The sequence below is a fragment of the Ammospiza caudacuta genome, chromosome 38, assembly GCF_027887145.1.
Source record: "Ammospiza caudacuta isolate bAmmCau1 chromosome 38, bAmmCau1.pri, whole genome shotgun sequence".
Lineage (NCBI taxonomy): Eukaryota > Metazoa > Chordata > Aves > Passeriformes > Passerellidae > Ammospiza > Ammospiza caudacuta.
In genome coordinates this window covers 627,436-645,650 of record NC_080630.1, presented here as the reverse complement: position 1 = coordinate 645,650, position 18,215 = coordinate 627,436, and the positions used below count along the sequence as shown (strand labels likewise).

The window sequence follows — 18,215 nt, the reverse complement described above, 5'->3', positions numbered from 1 at the left end:
CAGGAAATGGGGGTGGCCACTAAGGAGTGGGCGTGGTCACAATCAGGATCATGAGATGGGTGTGGCCAGGTGAAGGTGGGCGTGGCCATTGTGAAAGTGGGCGTGGCCACGGTGGTATTCGTGGGGGTGTGGCCACATCGAGGTGGGCGTGGTCACAGAAGGGAAATGGGCGTGTCCATGAAATGGGCGTGGGCACAGCCAGGACAATCAGGTGGGCGTGGCTAAGTTAAAAGGGGGCGTGTCCAGGCGATGGGCGTGGCCAGGACCGGCCCAGGTGGGCGTGGCTCGGGTAAGGTGGGCGTGGTCTCGAGGCGGCTCTCGCCACAGTCCAGGTGCAGTGGGCGTGGCCCAGGCGTGGTGGGCGCGGTCCGGGTGCTGTGGGCGTGTCCAGGTGGGCGTGTCGTGGTGCAGTGGGTGTGTCCCGGCCTGATGGGCGTGGTCTAGGTGTGGTGGGCGTGTCCAGATGCGTTCAGGTGCAGTAGGTGTGGTCGGGGGGGGGGGCGTGTCCAGGCCTGGTGGGCGTGGTCTAGGTGTGATGGGCGTGTCCAGATAGGTTCAGGCACAGTGGGCGTGTCCAGGTGGGCGTGTCCAGGTGGGCGTGTCCATGTAGGATGGGCACGTCCAGGTGGGCGTGTCCAGGCACGGTGGGCGTGTCCAGGTGAAATGAGCGTGTTCTGTTGGGTGTGTCCATGTTGGATGGGCACGTCCAGGTGGGCGTGTCCAAGCACGGTGGGCGTGTCCGGGTGGGCGTGACCCAAAGTAGTGGGCGTGGTCCAGGTGTGCTCAGCTGAAATGGGCGTGTCCATGTGGGATAGGCGTGTCCAGGGTGGGCGTGTCCATGTGGGATAGGCGTGTCCAGGGTGGGGCGTGTCCATGTGGGATAGGCGTGTCTGGGGTGGGCGTGTCCGGGTGTGCCGGGCGTGTCCGCGTGGGCGTGTCCGTGTGCGGTGGGCGTGGTCACTTGACCCGGATCTCCGCGTACTCCGGGGGCTCCTCGGGGGGGGCCCCGCCCGGGTTTGGGGGGGGGCGGGGCCGCCTCGGGGGGCGGGGCCGACCCCGGCCCCTCCCCCACCCCCAGCGCCCAACGCCGGAGCCAGCGCACCTGGGGGGGGGGGGCAGGGGGGGAGGGGCGGGGTCACACCTGGCCACGCCCACAACCCCGCCTGGGACGACGCCCCCAAATCCCCGCCCAAAATGTCCCAAAATGTCCCCAAAATCCCCCAGGAACCCCAAAATGTCCCAAAATGTCCCCAAAAACCCCACCCGGGACCCCCCCGATTCCCCCATTGGTCCCTCCCCGTTGGCCCCGCCCCCTTTACCTGCAGTGGGCGTGGCTCCGGGTCCCGCCCCCCCCGCCGGGGTCACCGGGGTCACCTCGGGGCTTCCCGACGCCTTCCTGCAGGGGCGGGGCCACAGGGGGCGGGGCCTCGTCAGATGTGGCCACGCCCCCCCTGCCCCCGCCCCAACCCCTCCCCGGCCTCAGCCCCACCCCCCTGTGGGCGTGGCCTAAGTGGGCGGGGCTTGGGCGCGTCTGGCTTTGTGGGCGTGGCCTCTTTGGGGGTGCCTACGGCTCATTTGCATGGAAAGAGGCGTGGCCTTTCAGGGGGTGTGGCCTCTCTGGGCCTGTCCGAATATGGGCATGGCCTCTTGGAGGGGTGTGTCTCAATGTGGGCGTGGCCTATTGGGGGCTCAATGTGGGTGTGGCCTCTTTGGACGTGTCCCATTGTGTCATACTCATTTGTGGGCGTGGCTTATTGTGGTTTACACCTCATTGGGCGTGGCCTATCTAGCAGCAACCCTCAGTGGGCGTGGCTTATTGAGCTGTAACCCCCCCAGTGGGCGGGGCCTATTAGGGTATACCATCGGTGGACGTGGCCTATTTTGCCCTACCCCACAGTGGGCGTGGCCTATTGTGCCATACCCATTAGTAGGCGCAGCCTAATAGGGTTTACCAACAGTGGGCGTGGCCTATTAGGATATACCATCAGTGGGCGTGGCCTATTCGGGTATGCCCCCCCAGTGGGCGTGGCCTATTAGGGTAAACCCACCAGTGGGCGTGGCCTATTGGGCTATACATATCAGTGGGCGTGGCCTATTAGGGTATGCCCCTCAGTGGGCGTGGCCTATTGGGCTATATGCATCAGTGGGCGTGGCCCATTAGGGTATACCCCTCAGTGGGCGTGGCCTATTGTGCCATGCCTTCAGTGGGCGTGGCCTATTAGGGTACACCCCCCAGTGGGCGTGGCCTCCCCCTTTCCCCAGCCCCTCCCCCGTTCCCCAGGTGGGCGTGGCCCCCCGGGGGGCGTGTCCCCGGCGGGGGGCGGGGCTCACTTGCGGCGGCTCTGGCTCAGGTAACAAACGAGGGCGATGACGACGGCGAAGGCGACGACGGCGCCCACGGGACCCACCTTGGCCCAGACCAGACCTGCTGCAGGTGGGAGACAGGTGAGACGGGACAGGTGAGACACGGACAGGTGAGATCGGACAGGTGAGACATGGACAGGTGAGATCGGACAGGTGAGACATGGACAGGTGAGATATGGACAGGTGAGACATGGACAGGTGAGATATGGACAGGTGAGACATGGACAGGTGAGATGGGACAGGTGAGATGGGACAGGTGAGATGGGACAGGTGAGATATGGACAGGTGAGATATGGACAGGTGAGGGACAGGTGTGAGACAGGTGTGAGACAGGTGAGGGACAGGTGTGCCCAGGTGTCCCCAAATCCCCCAAATTTTCACCAATTTTCTCCCATATTTCGCCATTTTTTCTCTATTTCCCCACCCCAGGTGTGCCCAGGTGTGCCCAGGTGTGTTCCCATCCACCCCAGGTGTGCCCAGGGGTGTTCCTATCTATCTCAGGCATGCCCAGGTGTGCCCAGGTGCCCTCTCCCCCTCTCACCCGGGTGGTGGAAGCGCAGCTGCACCCTGGCGCTGCCGTGCCCGTTGCGGGCGTGGCACAGCACGGCGAGCCGCGGCTCCAGGTGTGCCCAGGTGTGTTCCTGTCTATCTCAGGTGTGCCCAGGTGTGCCCAGGTGTGCTCCTATCCACCCCAGGTGTGCCCAGGTGTGTTCCTATCTATCTCAGGTGTGCCCAGGTGTGTTCCTATCCACCCCAGGTGTGCCCACGTGTGCCCAGGTGTGTTCCTATCCACCCCAGGTGTGCCCAGGTGTGCCCAGGTGTGTTCCTATCTATCTCAGGTGTGCCCAGGTGTGTTCCTATCCACCCCAGGCGTGCCCAGGTGCCCTCTCCCCCTCTCACCCGGGTGGTGGAAGCGCAGCTGCACCCTGGCGCTGCCGTGCCCGTTGCGGGCGTGGCACAGCACGGCGAGCCGCGGCTCCAGGTCGGCCCCGCGCAGGGTGAGGGCGGCGCCGGCGGCGCCAGGTGCGCTCCAGGTGAGGGCGAAGTCGCGGTGCCCCTCGGCCACGCTGGCGTTCAGCCAGGGCAGCTCGAAGGCCAGGGCGGGCGCGGGCACGGCGGCGGCGGCGCAGACGCACCTGGCCACGCCCTCGCCCGCGGGCGCGCAGCGCGACTCGGGCAGCACCACCGGCGCGTCTGCGGGCACAAATCACGGCTTCAACAAAATTCGCTTTTTTTAGCCCAAAAATCCTTTTTTTTTCCTCCTATAAATCCCCCTTTTTTTTCCCCAAAAAATCCCTTTATTTTGCACAAAAATTTCCTTTTTTTTTGCCCCCAAAATCCCGTTTTCCTTCCCCGAAAATTCTATTTTTTTTTTTTTTCCCCAAAAGATTCTTGGTTTTTTTTTTCCAAATAAAAATAACTAATTTTTTTTCTCCTAAAAATTCTACCTTTTCCCCCCAAAATTTCCAATTTTTTTGCCCCCAAAATCCCGTTTTCCTTCCCCGAAAATTCTATTTTTTTTTTTTCCCCAAAAGATTCTTGGGTTTTTTTTCCAAATAAAAAATAACTAATTTTTTTTTCTCCTAAAAATTCTACCTTTTCCCCCCAAAAATTCCATTTTTTTTCCCCGCAAAATTATATTTTTGGTCCCCCCCAAAAAATCCCATTTTTTCTTCTAAACATCCCCTAGTTTTCCCCCTAAAATTTAAATTTTTGCCCCCCAAAATCCAGTTTTTTTCTCCTCAAAAATCCAAATGTTTTTGCCTCCAAAATTCCCATTTTCCCCCTAAAAAAAATTCCATTTTTCCCCCCAAAAATATTCCCATTTTTCCCCCCCAAAATTCCGATTTTTCCCACCTCAAATTTCCATTTTCTCCCACCCAAAATTTCAATTTTTTTCTCCCTAAAAATACGATTTTTTTTTCTCCTAAAAATACCAATTTTTCTCCCCAAAAAATCCAAATTCTTTTGCCTCCAAAATCCCCATTTTCCCCCATTTTCCCCCATGGGGGCGCAGCGCAACTCGGGCAGCACCACCGGAGGGTCTGCGGGCACAAATCACAACTTTAACAAAATTTGGGGTTTTTTAGCCCAAAAATCCATTTTTTCCTCCTATAAATCCCCCTTTTTTTCCCCAAAAAATCCCTTTATTTTGCACAAAAATTTCTATTTTTTTGCCCCAAAAATCCTATTTTCTTCCCCCAAGAATTCCCATTTTTTTTCCCCTCCAAAAACTTATTTTTCCCCCCCAAAAAAATTTCCTTTATTCCCCCCTAAAAATACCTTGTTTTCCTTCTAAAATCTTTTTTTCCCAAAAAAAAGATCCAATTTTTTTCCCCAAAATTTACATGTTTTGCCCCAAAAATCCTATTTTCCTCCCCCCAAAATTAGCATTTTTTCCTTCTAAAAATTCCAATTTTTCCCCCCAGAGTTTCCTTTTTCAACCCCCAAATATCCCCCTTTTTTGCCTCAAAAATTCCATTTTTTTCCCCCCCCAAATTTCCATTATTTTCCACCCAAAATTATGAACTTTTTTTCTCCTAAAAATTCCAATTTTTCTCCCCAAGGTTTCCTTTTTTCTCCCTCTAAAAATCCCTTTTTTTTCCCCAAAAAATTCCAATTTTCCCCCCAAAAAATATTCCCATTTTCCCCCCAAAAATCTCCTTTTTTTCCCACCTAAAAATGCCTTTTTTTTTCCCTCCTAAAATCCCTTTTTTCCCGCCAAAAAAACCCATTTTTCCCCCCAAAAAATCCAATTTTTTCCCCACAAAAATCCCAATGTTTCCCCCCAAAAACCCCAGTTTCCCCCCCCCAAAAAATTCCAATTTTCCCCCAAAATTTCCATTTTTTCCCCTCTAAAATTAAGATTTTTTTTCTTTTCTCCTAAAAATCTCATTTTTCCCCCTCAAAAATCCCTTTTTTTTTCCCCCTCCAAAATTAATATTTTCCATTCCGCCCCTAAAATCCCGTTTTTCCCCCAAATCTCCTTCGCACTCCCCGGTGCCGCTCAAGCCCAGGCCGCTCTCACTGCCCAAACCCCATTTTCACCCCCATTTTTCTTTTTTTTTCCCCCAATTTTTTTCCCAAAAATCCCAATTTTTCTGCATTTTTTCCCCCCTTTTTTTTTCTTTTTTTGCCCAAAATCTCCACTTTCCCCCCATTTTCCACTCACGCTCCATTCAAGTCCGAGGAGCTGCCACTCCCAAACCCCATTTTCACCCCCCTTTTTCTTTTTATTGCCCCGATTTTTTTTCCAAAAATCCCAATTTTTTCACATTTTTTCCCCCTTTTTTTTTTTTTTTTTTTTTCCCAAAATCTCCACTTTCCCCCCCATTTTTCACTCACGCTCCACGGCGACATTCAAATCCGAGGAGCTGCCACTCCCAAACCCCATTTTCACCCCCATTTTTCTTTTTTTGCCCCCGATTTTTTTCCCAAAAATCCCAATTTTTCACATTTTTTCCCCCCCTTTTTTTTTTGTTTTTTGCCCAAAATCCCCGTTTTTCCCCCCAAACCGCGCTCACGCTCCATGGCGACATTCAAGTCCGAGGAGCTGCCACTCCCAAACCCCATTTTCGCCCCATTTTTCTTTTTTTTTCCCCAATTTTTTTTCCAAAAATCCCAATTTTTCGCATTTTTTTCCCCCTTTTTTTTTGCCCAAAATCCCCGTTTTTCGCCCCAAGCCGCGCTCACACTCCACGGTGAGGTTGAAGGCCGCGCTGCTGTGCCCGTGCTGGTTCTCGGCGCGGCACAGGTACTCGCCGCCGTCCTCGGGCGCGGCCGCCGGCAGCTCCAGGCTCACCTGGCGCTCGTACACGGCCGCGGCCACCACGCGGCGCCCGCGCGACAGCGTCACGATGGGCGCGGGGTGGCTGCGCGCCGAGCAGGTGACGCGCGCCGGCTCACCTGCCAGCACCCAGAACGTGCCGTTCAGCACCGGGGTCCTGGGAGCGTCTGTGGGACAGGTGAGATACGGGACAGGTGAGATGTGATACAGGTGAGATACAGGTGAGATACAGGACAGGTGAGATGTGATACAGGTGAGATATGGGACAGGTGTGCTGTGATACAGGTGAGACACAGGTGAGATACGGACACGCGAGGCCGAGCAGGTGACGCGCACCTGCTCACCTGCCAGCACCCACAGCGTGCCGTTCAGCACCGGGGTCCTGGGAGCGTCTGTGGGACAGGTGAGATACGGGACAGGTGAGATACAGGGGAGAGAAATGAGAGAAATGAGACACAGGTGAGATACGGACACGCGAGGCCGAGCAGGTGACGCACACCTGCTCACCTGCCAGCACCCAGAACGTGCCGTTCAGCACCGGGGTCCTGGGAGCGTCTGTGGGACAGGTGAGATACGGGACAGGTGAGATGTGATACAGGTGAGATACAGGTGAGATACAGGACAGGTGAGATGTGATACAGGTGAGATATGGGACAGGTGTGCTGTGATACAGGTGAGACACAGGTGAGATACGGACACGCGAGGCCGAGCAGGTGACGCGCGCCGGCTCACCTGCCAGCACCCAGAACGTGCCGTTCAGCACCGGGGTCCTGGGAGCGTCTGTGGGACAGGTGAGATACGGGACAGGTGAGATGTGATACAGGTGAGATACAGGGGAGAGAAATGAGAGAAATGAGACACAGGTGAGATACGGACACGTGAGGCCGAGCAGGTGACGCGCACCTGCTCACCTGCCAGCACCCAGAACGTGCCGTTCAACACAGGTGTGCGCGGGGCGTCTGTGGGACAGGTGAGAGACAGGTGAGATGTGATACGGGTGAGAGAAATGAGATACAGGTGAGACACAGGTGAGATACGGACACGCGAGGCCGAGCAGGTGACGCGCACCTGCTCACCTGCCAGCACCCAGAACGTGCCGTTCAGCACCAGGGTCCTGGGAGCGTCTGTGGGACAGGTGAGATACGGGACAGGTGAGATACAGGGGAGAGAAATGAGAGAAATGAGACACAGGTGAGATACGGACACGCAAGGCCGAGCAGGTGACGCACACCTGCTCACCTGCCAGCACCCAGAACGTGCCGTTCAGCACCGGGAGCGTCTGTGGGACAGGTGAGAGACAGGTGAGATGTGATACAGGTGAGATACAGGTGAGATACAGGACAGGTGAGATGTGATACAGGTGAGATACGGGACAGGTGTGCTGTGATACAGGTGAGACACAGGTGAGATACGGACGCGCGAGGCCGAGCAGGTGACGCGCACCTGCTCACCTGCCAGCACCCAGAACGTGCCGTTCAGCACCGGGGTCCTGGGAGCGTCCGCAGGTGAGATACGGGACAGGTGAGATGTGATACAGGTGAGATACGGGCGAGAGAAATGAGACACAGGTGAGATACGGGACAGGTGTGCTGTGATACAGGTGAGATACAGGTGAGATATGATACAGGTGAGATGTGATACAGGTGAGATACGGACACGTGAGGCCGAGCAGGTGACGCGCACCTGCTCACCTGCCAGCACCCACAGCGTGCCGTTCAGCACCGGGGTCCTGGGAGCGTCTCCAGGTGAGATACGGGACAGGTGAGATGTGATACAGGTGAGATACAGGTGAGAGATGGGACAGGTGAGGTGTGATACAGGTGAGACGTGATACAGGTGAGATACGGGGGAGAGAAATGAGAGAAATGAGACACAGGCGAGATACAGGACAGGTGTGCTGTGATACAGGTGAGATATGGGACAGGTGAGATGCGATACAGGTGAGATACGGGGGAAAGAGAGATGAGATAAAGGTGAGATACGGGCACGTGAGGCCGAGCAGGTGACGCGCACCTGCTCACCTGCCAGCGCCCAGAACGTTCCGTTCAGCACCGGGAGCGTCTGTGGGACAGGTGAGATGTGATACAGGTGAGATACGGGGGAGAGAAGTGAGATACAGGTGAGACACAGGTGAGATGGCACAGGTGAGCCAGGTGACACAGGTGATGACAGAAGGGTGGCACAGGTGGCACAGGTGTGCAGACGGACCCAGGTGTGCTCAGCTCCAGCCAGGGGTGTCCTCAGGTGCCCACAGGTGTGCCCAGGTGTGTTCCTGTCCCTCCCAGGTGTGCCCAGGTGTGTTCCTGTCCCTCCCAGGTGTGCCCAGGTGTGTTCCTGTCCCTCTCAGGTGTGCCCAGGTGTGCTCCTAACCCTCTCAGGTGTGCCCAGGTGTGTTCCTGTCCCTCCCAGGTGTGCCCAGGTGTGCCCAGGTGTGCTCCTAACCCTCTCAGGTGTGCCCAGGTGTGTTCCTGTCCCTCCCAGGTGCGCCCAGGTGTGTTCCTGTCCCTCCCAGGTGTGCCCAGGTGTGTTCCTGTCCCTCTCAGGTGTGCCCAGGTGTGCTCCTATCCCTCTCAGGTGTGCCCAGGTGTGCTCCTAACCCTCTCAGGTGTGCCCAGGTGTGTTCCTGTCCCTCCCAGGTGTGCCCAGGTGTGTTCCTGTCCCTCTCAGGTGTGCCCAGGTGTGCTCCTAACCCTCTCAGGTGTGCCCAGGTGTGTTCCTGTCCCTCCCAGGTGTGCCCAGGTGCCCCCAGACCCCCAAATTTCCACCGATTTTCCTCAAATTTTCACCGATTTCCCCCCAGTTTTCCCCATTTTTCCCCTCCCAGGTGTGCCCAGGTGTGCCCAGGTGTGCCCGGGCGCGCCACTCACAGGCCACGTGCAGCTCCAGGCTCCGGTTGTGGCGGCCGTGCCGGTTCTCGGCCACGCAGGTGTAGGTGCCGCTGTCGCGCGGGCTCACCTGCGCCAGGTGCAGGGGCAGCGCCGCCGCCCCCGGCTCCTCCCGCAGCACCTGCGGCCCCCGGAACCAGGTGAGCAGCGGGGGGGGGGCGGCCCTCGGCGGAGCAGCCCAGGTGCACCTGGGAGCCCTCGAGGGCCTCGGCCGGGCCGGAGACGTCCAGAACCTGCGGCTCGTCTGGGGACGGACAGGTGAGTCAGGGACCCCAAAATGTACCCAAAACCTGCCCAGCACCTGCCCAGGTGTGTCAGGGACACCTGCAGCACCTGCGGCTCATCTGGGGACGGACAGGTGACTCAGGGACCCCAAAATGTACCCAAAACCTGCCCAAAACCTGCCCAGGTGTGTCAGGGACACCTCCAGAACCTGTGGCTCATCTGGGGACAGACAGGTGAGTTAGGGACCCCAAAATGTGCCCAAAACCTGCCCAGGTGTGTCAGGAACCCCCCAGCACCTGCAGCTCGTCTGGGGACGGACAGGTGACTCAGGGACCCCAAAATATCCAAAATGTACCCAAAAACCTGCCCAAAAACCCCCAAAACCTGCCCAGCACCTGCCCAGGTGTGTCAGAAACACCAAAAACCTGCCCAAAAACCTGCCCAGGTGTGTCAAGAACCCCCCAGCACCTGCCCAGGTGTGTCAGGGACCCCCCAGCACCTGCGGCTCGTCTGGGCACGGGGGGGGACAGGTGAGTTAGGGACCCCAAAAAACTCACCCAATTTTCCCCGTTTTCCGCCCCCCAGGTGTGCCCAGGTGTGTTCCTGTCCCTCTCAGGTGTGCCCAGGTGTGCCCAAACCCCCAAATTCCCACCTAACTTCCCCAAATTTTCACCGATTTTCACCCAATTTTCACTGTTTTTCCCCCAATTTCCCCCAATTTCCGCCCCCCAGGTGTGCCCAGGTGCTCACACTGCACGTCGAGCGCCACGCTGGCGCTGAAGGCCAGGCTGGAGTTGGGCAGGGTCACCTGGCAGCCCAGGTGTGCCCAGGTGTGCCCAAAACCCCAAATTCCCACCTAATTTCCCCAAATTTCCACCAATTTTCACACAATTTTCACCATTTTTCCCCCAATTTTCACCATTTTCCCCCCCCAGGTGTGCCCAGGTGTGTTCCTGTCCCTCTCAGGTGTGCCCAGGTGTGCCCAGGTGTGCCCAAACCCCCAAATTCCCACCTAACTTCCCCCGGTTTTCACCTAATTTCACCATTTTTTCACCGATTTTCACCCAATTTTCACCATTTTCTCCCCAATTTTCCCCCTTTTCCGCCCCCCAGGTGCGCCCAGGTGCTCACAGTGCACGTCGAGCGCCACGCTGGCGCTGAAGGCCAGGCTGGAGTTGGGCAGGGTCACCTGGCAGCCCAGGTGTGCCCAGGTGTGCCCCAAAACCCCAAATTCCCACCTAATTTCACAGTTTTTTCACCGATTTTCACCCAATTTTCACCGTTTTCCCCCCAGTTTCCGCCCCCCAGGTGCGCCCAGGTGCTCACACTGCACGTCGAGCGCCACGCTGGCGCTGAAGGCCAGGCTGGAGTTGGGCAGGGTCACCTGGCAGCCCAGGTTGCGGCCGCCGTCCTCGCGCCGGGCGCGGAAGCGCAGCCGGGACACGACGGAGGCGGCGCCGGCCGCGTCCTCGCGCCACTCGCGCTCGGAAAGTTCCGGAAGCTCCCGGGCGCCCTCCCAGCGCAGGCGCGGCCGCTGGCGCGGGCACGAGTCGGGCACGCGGCACCGCAGCTCGGCCACGGCGCCCGCCACCACCTCCGCGGGCACCTCCAGCAGCGGCTCCTCTGCGGGGGGAACACAGAAAAAATATTTGGGGTTAGAAATGGCAAAAATGGGGCCAGAATGTCCTAAAAATCCCCGTCATTTATCCCAAAAAATAGGGTTAAAATGTCCCCAAATGTCCCCAAAAATGGGGTTAAAATGTCCCCAAAACCCCTCCGGCCACCACCTCCGCGGGCACCTCCAGCAGCGGCTCCTCTGCGGGGGGAACACAGAAAAAATATTTGGGGTTAGAAATGGCAAAAATGGGGCCAGAATGTCCTAAAAATCCCCGTCATTTATCCCAAAAAATAGGGTTAAAATGTCCCCAAATGTCCCCAAAAATGGGGTTAAAATGTCCCCAAAACCCCTCCAGCCACCACCTCCGCGGGCACCTCCAGCAGCGGCTCCTCTGCGGGGAGAACACAGAAAAAAATTAAAATTTTTGAGGGTTTTTGTCCCAAAAAAACGGGGTCTGGATGTGCCAAAAATCCCCATCCTTTATGCCAAAAAATTGGGTTAAAATATCTCAAAAAACGGGGTCCAAATGTCCCCAAAAATGGGGTTAAAATGTCCCCAAACGCCCCAAAAATCCCCATCCTTTATCCCAAAAAATGGGGTTAAAATATCTCAAAAAACAGGGTCCAAACGTCCCCAAAAATGGGGTCAAAATGTCCTAAAAACCCCCGTCCTTTATCCCCAAAAATGGGGTTTAAATGTCCTAAAAATCCCTGTCATTTATCCCCAAAAATGGGGTTTAAATGTCCTAAAAATCCCCAACATTTATCCCAAAAATGGGGTTAAAATGTCTCCAAATGTCCCAAAAATGGGGTTAAAATGTCCCCAAAAATGGGGTTAAAATGTCCCCAAATGTCCCAAAAATGGGGTGCAAATATCCCCAAAACCCCTCCGGCCACCACCTCCGCGGGCACCTCCAGCAGCGGCTCCTCTGCGGGGGGAACACAAAAACAAAAATATTTGGGGTTAGAAATGGCAAAAATGGGGTCAGAATGTCCTAAAAATCCCTGTCATTTATCTCAAAAAATGGGGTTAAAATATCTCAAAAAACGGGGTCCAAATGTCCCCAAAAATGGGGTTAAAATGTCCTAAAAATCCCCGTCATTTATCCCCAAAAATGGGGTTAAAATATCTCAAAAAACAGGGTCCAAACGTCCCCAAAAATGGGCTCCAAATGTCCCCAAAAATGGGGTCAAAATGTCCCAAAAATCCCCAACATTTATCCCCAAAAATGGGGTTAAAATGTCCCCAAATGTCCCAAAAATGAGGTTAAAAATCCCAAAAACCCCCTCTGGCCACCACCTCCGCAGGCACCTCCAGCAGCGGCTCCTCTGCGGGGGGAACACAAAAAAAAATTTGGGGTTAGAAATGGCAAAAATGGGGCCAGAATGTCCTAAAAATCCCTGTCCTTTATCCCCAAAAATGGGGTCAAAATGTCCTAAAAATCCCTGTCCTTTATCCCCAAAAATGGGGTTAAAATATCTCAAAAAATGGGGTCCAAATGTCCCCAAAAATGGGGTTAAAATGTCCCCAAATGTCCCAAAAATGGGGTTAAAATATCCCCAAATGTCCCAAAAATCCCCAACATTTATCCCCAAAAATGGGGTTAAAATATCTCAAAAAATGGGGTCCAGATGTCCCCAAAAATGGGGTTAAAATATCCCCAAATGTCCCAAAAATCCCCAACATTTATCCCCAAAAATGGGGTTAAAATATCTCAAAAAATGGGGTCCAGATGTCCCCAAAAATGGGGTTAAAATATCCCCAAATGTCCTAAAAATCCCCGTCATTTATCCCCAAAAATGGGGTTAAAATATCTCAAAAAATGGGGTCCAGATGTCCCCAAAAATGGGGTTAAAATGTCCCCAAATGTCCCAAAAATCCCCAACATTTATCCCCAAAAATGGGGTTAAAATATCTCAAAAAATGGGGTCCAGATGTCCCCAAAAATGGGGTTAAAATATCCCCAAATGTCCTAAAAATCCCCATCCTTTATCCCCAAAAATGGGGTTAAAATATCTCAAAAATGGGGTCCAGATGTCCCCAAAAATGGGGTTAAAATATCCCCAAATGTCCTAAAAATCCCCAACATTTATCCCCAAAAATGGGGTTAAAATATCTCAAAAATGGGGTAAAAATGTCCCCAAAAATGGGGTTAAAATGTCCCCAAATGTCCCAAAAATGGGGTTAAAATATCCCCAAATGTCCCAAAAATCCCCAACATTTATCCCCAAAAATGGGGTTAAAATATCTCAAAAATGGGGTAAAAATGTCCCCAAAAATGGGGTAAAAATGTCCCCAAAAATGGGGTTAAAATGTCCCCAAATGTCCCAAAAATGGGGTTAAAATATCCCCAAATGTCCTATAAATCCCCATCCTTTATCCCCAAAAATGGGGTTAAAATATCTCAAAAATGGGGTCAAAATGTCCCCAAAAATGGGGTTAAAATGTCCTAAAAATCCCCAACATTTATCCCAAAAAATGGGGTTAAAATGTCCCCAAAACCCCTCCGGCCACCACCTCCGCGGGCACCTCCAGCAGCGGCTCCTCTGCGGGGAGAACACAAAAAATTTGGGGTTTTTATCCCAAAAAATGGGGTCAAAATGTCCTAAAAATCCCCAACATTTATCCCCAAAAAATTCACTCTAAACTGCCTAAAAAATCGGCAAAATTCCTCTAAAAATCGCCAAAAAATCGCCAAAAAATCGCCAAAAGTCCCATAAATACCTTTTAAAAACCCCCCAAAATTCCCAAAATATCGGCTCTAAACTCCCTAAAAATCGGCAAAATTCCTCTGAAAATCGCCAAAAAATCGCCAAAAGTCCCATAAAATACCTTTTAAAATCCCCCCAAAATTCCCAAAATATCGGCTCTAAACTCCCTAAAAATCGGCAAAATTCCTCTGAAAATCGCCAAAAAGTCGGCAAGAAATCACAAAAAAATCGCCAAAAAAATCCCTAAAAATTACCAAAAAATCCCCCCAAAATCTCAGAAAAATCCCTAAAAAATCCCTTAAAAATCCCCAAAATTTCTGGGAAACTTCACTCTAAAAATCGCCAAAAACCCCAAAAAAATCACCCAAAACCCCACAAAGCTCCACCCAAACACACCAAAAATCCGCAAATTTCCATCTAGAAAAACTGAAAATCGGGAAAATTCCTCAAAAAAAAACCCCAAAATCCCTCAAAAAAACTGACTGCAAACATCCCGGAAATCGGCAAAACTCCCCTTAAAACCACTCAAAAACTCCCCAAAATGGAGAAAATTCCTCCAAAAACCCCCAAAATTTCACTCTAGACTTCCTAAAAATCGCCAAAAAAATCCTAAAGAAACGTCTTGAAAATCCCTCAAAAATCCTAGAATATTCACTGTAGTGTCCCCTGAAAATCGGCAAAAAAAAATCCCAAAAAAATCCCAAAAAATGCCTAAAAATCCCCCCAAAAAATCCCCCAAAAAATCCCCAAAAATGCCTAAAAATCCCCCGAAAAAATCCCTAAAAAATCCACAAAAAAAGCCTAAACCCCCCCCCCAAAATCCCTTAAAAATCCCAAAAAAGGCCTAAAAATCCCCCCAAAAATCCCAAAAAAATCCCCAAAAAATGCCTAAAAATCCCCCAAAAAATCCCAAAAAATGCCTAAAAATCCCCAAAAAAATCCCAAAAAATGCCTAAAAATCCCCCCAAAAAATCCCAAAAAAAAGCCTAAAAATCCCCCCCCCAAAAAAAAAAAATCCCAAAAAAATCCTTAAAAATGCCTAAAAATCCCCAAAAAACTAAAAAAAAGCCTAAAAATCCCACAAAAAATCCCAAAAATTGCCTAAAAAATCCGAAAAAAATCCCTAAAAAATCCCAAAAAATCCCCCCAAAAATCCCAAAAAAAGTGCCTAAAAATGCCTAAAAATCCCCAAAAAAAAAAAAAAAAAAAAACAAACCCAAAAAAAGCCTAAAAATCCCCCCCAAAAAAATCCCCAAAAAATCCCTAAAAATCCCCCAAAAATCCCAAAAAAATCCCCAAAGAGCCCCAAATAAATTAAGTATTTCTAGAAGCCCGCTCACCGAGTACGTCGAGCGTGGCGTGCTCGCTGAAGCTGTACTGGTTGTAACCGCCCAGGTCCCCTCGGAAGTAGTAGCGGCCGCCGAGCTCGGCGCTGAGGGGCGGCCCGAGCTCCAGGGAGCAGTCGCGGAGCCCCGGGTCCCCCACGAGCCTCGCGCGGCCCTCGAAGCTCTCGTGGACGCCGCCGGGCCGCGATCGGGCCACCACGGGCGGGTAATTTTTGGGGTAGGGGCTGCCGAAGTACCAGAGGCCCTGCACCGAGCCCGGCCGCAGCTCCTCGGGGTACGAGAAGCGGCACGGGATGGACGCGCACGACCCCGCCAGCCCCGCCACGGCCGGCGGCATCCACGCGGCCCACGAGGCGGCCACGATTCCTGGGGGAGGGGGAAAAAAAATTGGGGAAAAATTAATTAAAAAAATATTTGGGGTGAAATGATGGGGGTTTGGGGGCGGTGTGGGGGCGGTGTGTGGTGAAAAACGGGAGTTTTGGGGGGTTTATGGGGGGTTTAGGAGACCCAGAGTCGGCCATGAGGTGGTGAAAATTCCTGGATGGTTGGGAAAGAAAAGGGGGAAAAAAGGGGGGAAAAATAGGAAATGTGAGGAAAAATGAAATATTGGGGTTTTGGGGTGAAATGAGGGGGGTTTGGGGGCGGTATGTGGTGAAAAACGGGAGTTTTGGGGGCTTTATGGGGTTCGGAAGCGGCATCCACGCGGCCCACGAGGCGGCCACGATTCCTGGGGGAGGGGGAAAAAAAATTGGGGAAAAATTAATTAAAAAAAATATTTGGGGTGAAATGATGGGGGTTTGGGGGCGGTGTGTGGTGAAAAAGGGGAGATTTGGGGGAGTTTTTGGGGGGGTTTAGGGGTTCGGAAGCGGCATCCACGCGGCCCACGAGGCGGCCACGATTCCTGGGGGAGGGGGGAAAAAAAATGGGGAAAAAATTAATTAAAAATATTTGGGGTGGAATGATGGGGGTTTGGGGGCGGTGTGGGGGCGGTGTGTGGTGAAAAACGGGAGTTTTGGGGGGTTTATGGGGGGTTTAGGAGACCCAGAGTCGGCCATGAGGTGGTGAAAATTCCTGGATGGTTGGGAAAGAAAAGGGGGAAAAAAGAGGGGAAAAATAGGAAATGTGAGGAAAAATGAAATATTGGGGTTTTGGGGTGGGAATGATGGGGCTTTGGGGGCGGTGTGTGGTGAAAAAGGGGAGTTTTTGGGGGGTTTAGGGGTTCGGAAGCGGCATCCACGCGGCCCACGAGGCGGCCACGATTCCTGGGGGAGGGGGAAAAAAAATTGGGGAAAAATTAATTAAAAAATATTTGGGGTGAAATGATGGGGGTTTGGGGGCGGTGTGTGGTGAAAAAGGGGAGATTTGGGGGAGTTTTTGGGGAGGTTTAGGGGTTCGGAAGCGGCATCCACGCGGCCCACGAGGCGGCCACGATTCCTGGGGGAGGGGGAAAAAAAATGGGGAAAAATTAATTAAAAAAATATTTGGGGTGAAATGATGGGGGTTTGGGGGCGGTGTGGGGGCGGTGTGTGGTGAAAAACGGGAGTTTTGGGGGGTTTATGGGGGGTTTAGGAGACCCAGAGTAGGCCATGAGGTGGTGAAAATTCCTGGATGGTTGGGAAAGAAAAGGGGGAAAAAAGAGGGGAAAAATAGGAAATGTGAGGAAAAATGAAATATTGGGGTTTTGGGGTGAAATGATGGGGGTTTGGGGGCGGTGTGTGGTGAAAAAGGGGAGATTTGGGGGGGTTTAGGGGTTCGGAAGCGGCATCCACGCGGCCCACGAGGCGGCCACGATTCCTGGGGGAGGGGGAAAAAATTGGGGAAAAATTAATTAAAAAAATATTTGGGGTGAAATGATGGGGGTTTGGGGGCGGTGTGTGGTGAAAAACGGGAGTTTTGGGGAGGTTTTGGGGGGTTTATGGGGGGTTTAGGAGACCCAGAGTAGGCCATGAGGTGGTGAAAATTCCTGGATGGTTGGGAAAAAAAAAGGGGAAAAAACGGGAAAAAATAGGAAATGTGAGGAAAAATTGAAATATTGGGGTTTTGGGGTGAAATGAGGGGGGTTTGGGGGCGGTGTGTGGCGAAAAAGGGGAGATTTGGGGGGGTTTTGGGGCCCTAAGAGGCTCAGGATGGTCCTCAGATTGCTGGGATTTTGGGGAAAACCAGGATAAACCGGTATAAACCAGGATAAACCGGTATAAACCAGTACAAACCAGTATAAACCAGGATAAACTGGTATAAACCAGTACAAACCAGTATAAACCAGAATAAACTGGTATAAACCAGTACAAACCAGTACAAACCAGTAAGGAAAGCCCAAACCAGCCCAAACCAGTATAAACCAGTACAAACCAGTCCAAACCAGTACAAACCAGCCCAAACCAGCCCAAACCAGTACAAACCAGTACAAACCAGTAAGGAAAGCCCAAACCAGCCCAAACCAGTACAAACCAGCCCAAACCAGTCCAAACCAGTCCAAACCAGTACAAACCAGCCCAAACCAGTCCAAACCAGCCCAAACCAGCCCAAACCAGTATAAACCAGTCCAAACCAGTCCAAACCAGCCCAAACCAGTACAAACCAGCCCAAACCAGTACAAACCAGCCCAAACCAGTCCAAACCAGTCCAAACCAGCCCAAACCAGTACAAACCAGCCCAAACCAGTTCAAACCAGTACAAACCAGTACAAACCAGTACCTGGCGGCAGCAGCAGCAGCAGCAGCAGGGGGGGGCGGCTCATGGCGGCGCTGGGGACAGAGGGGACAGCGGGGTCAGCCCAGTATAAACCAGTATGGACCAGTATGGACCAGTGTGGACCAGTATGGACCAGTATAAACCGGTATGGACCAGTATAAACCAATACAAAGCAGTATAGACCAGTGTAAACCAGTATGGACCAGTATAAACCAGTATAGACCAGTATAAACCGGTACGGACCGGTATAAACCAGTACAGACGAGCGTAAACCAGTCCAAACCAGTCCAAACCAGTCCAAACCAGCACAAACCAGCACGAATCAGTATGGACCAGTATAAACCGGTACGGACCGCTATCAACCCAGTACAAACCGGTACAAACCAGTGCCCTCCCAGTGTCCCCCCCACTGTCCCCCACTGTCCCCAGTTGTCCCCCAGTCCCTCCCAGTGCTCCCAGTGTATCCAGTCCCTCGTGTCCCCATTGTCCCCAATTGTCCCCCAGTCCCTCCCAGTGCTCCCAGTGCCTCTCGATGTCCCTGTCCCAGTGTCCCCAGTGTCCCCCCCAGTGTCCCCCCACGGTGTCACT

General features: G+C 52.9%; 1 protein-coding gene across 1 annotated transcript; it reads right to left on the bottom strand.

Annotated features, from left to right (window-relative positions):
- Positions 1-957: 957 nt before the first annotated feature.
- Positions 958-17,676, bottom strand: LOC131570748 (Schwann cell myelin protein-like). Its single transcript, XM_058823135.1, is given in 11 exon segments — positions 958-1,002; positions 1,004-1,141; positions 1,324-1,396; positions 2,332-2,428; positions 3,265-3,558; positions 6,058-6,318; positions 9,019-9,193; positions 9,195-9,280; positions 10,588-10,884; positions 14,931-15,302; positions 17,631-17,676. Coding segments are annotated over 11 exon segments (1,881 nt in total). The 5' UTR covers positions 17,674-17,676.
- Positions 17,677-18,215: the final 539 nt, after the last annotated feature.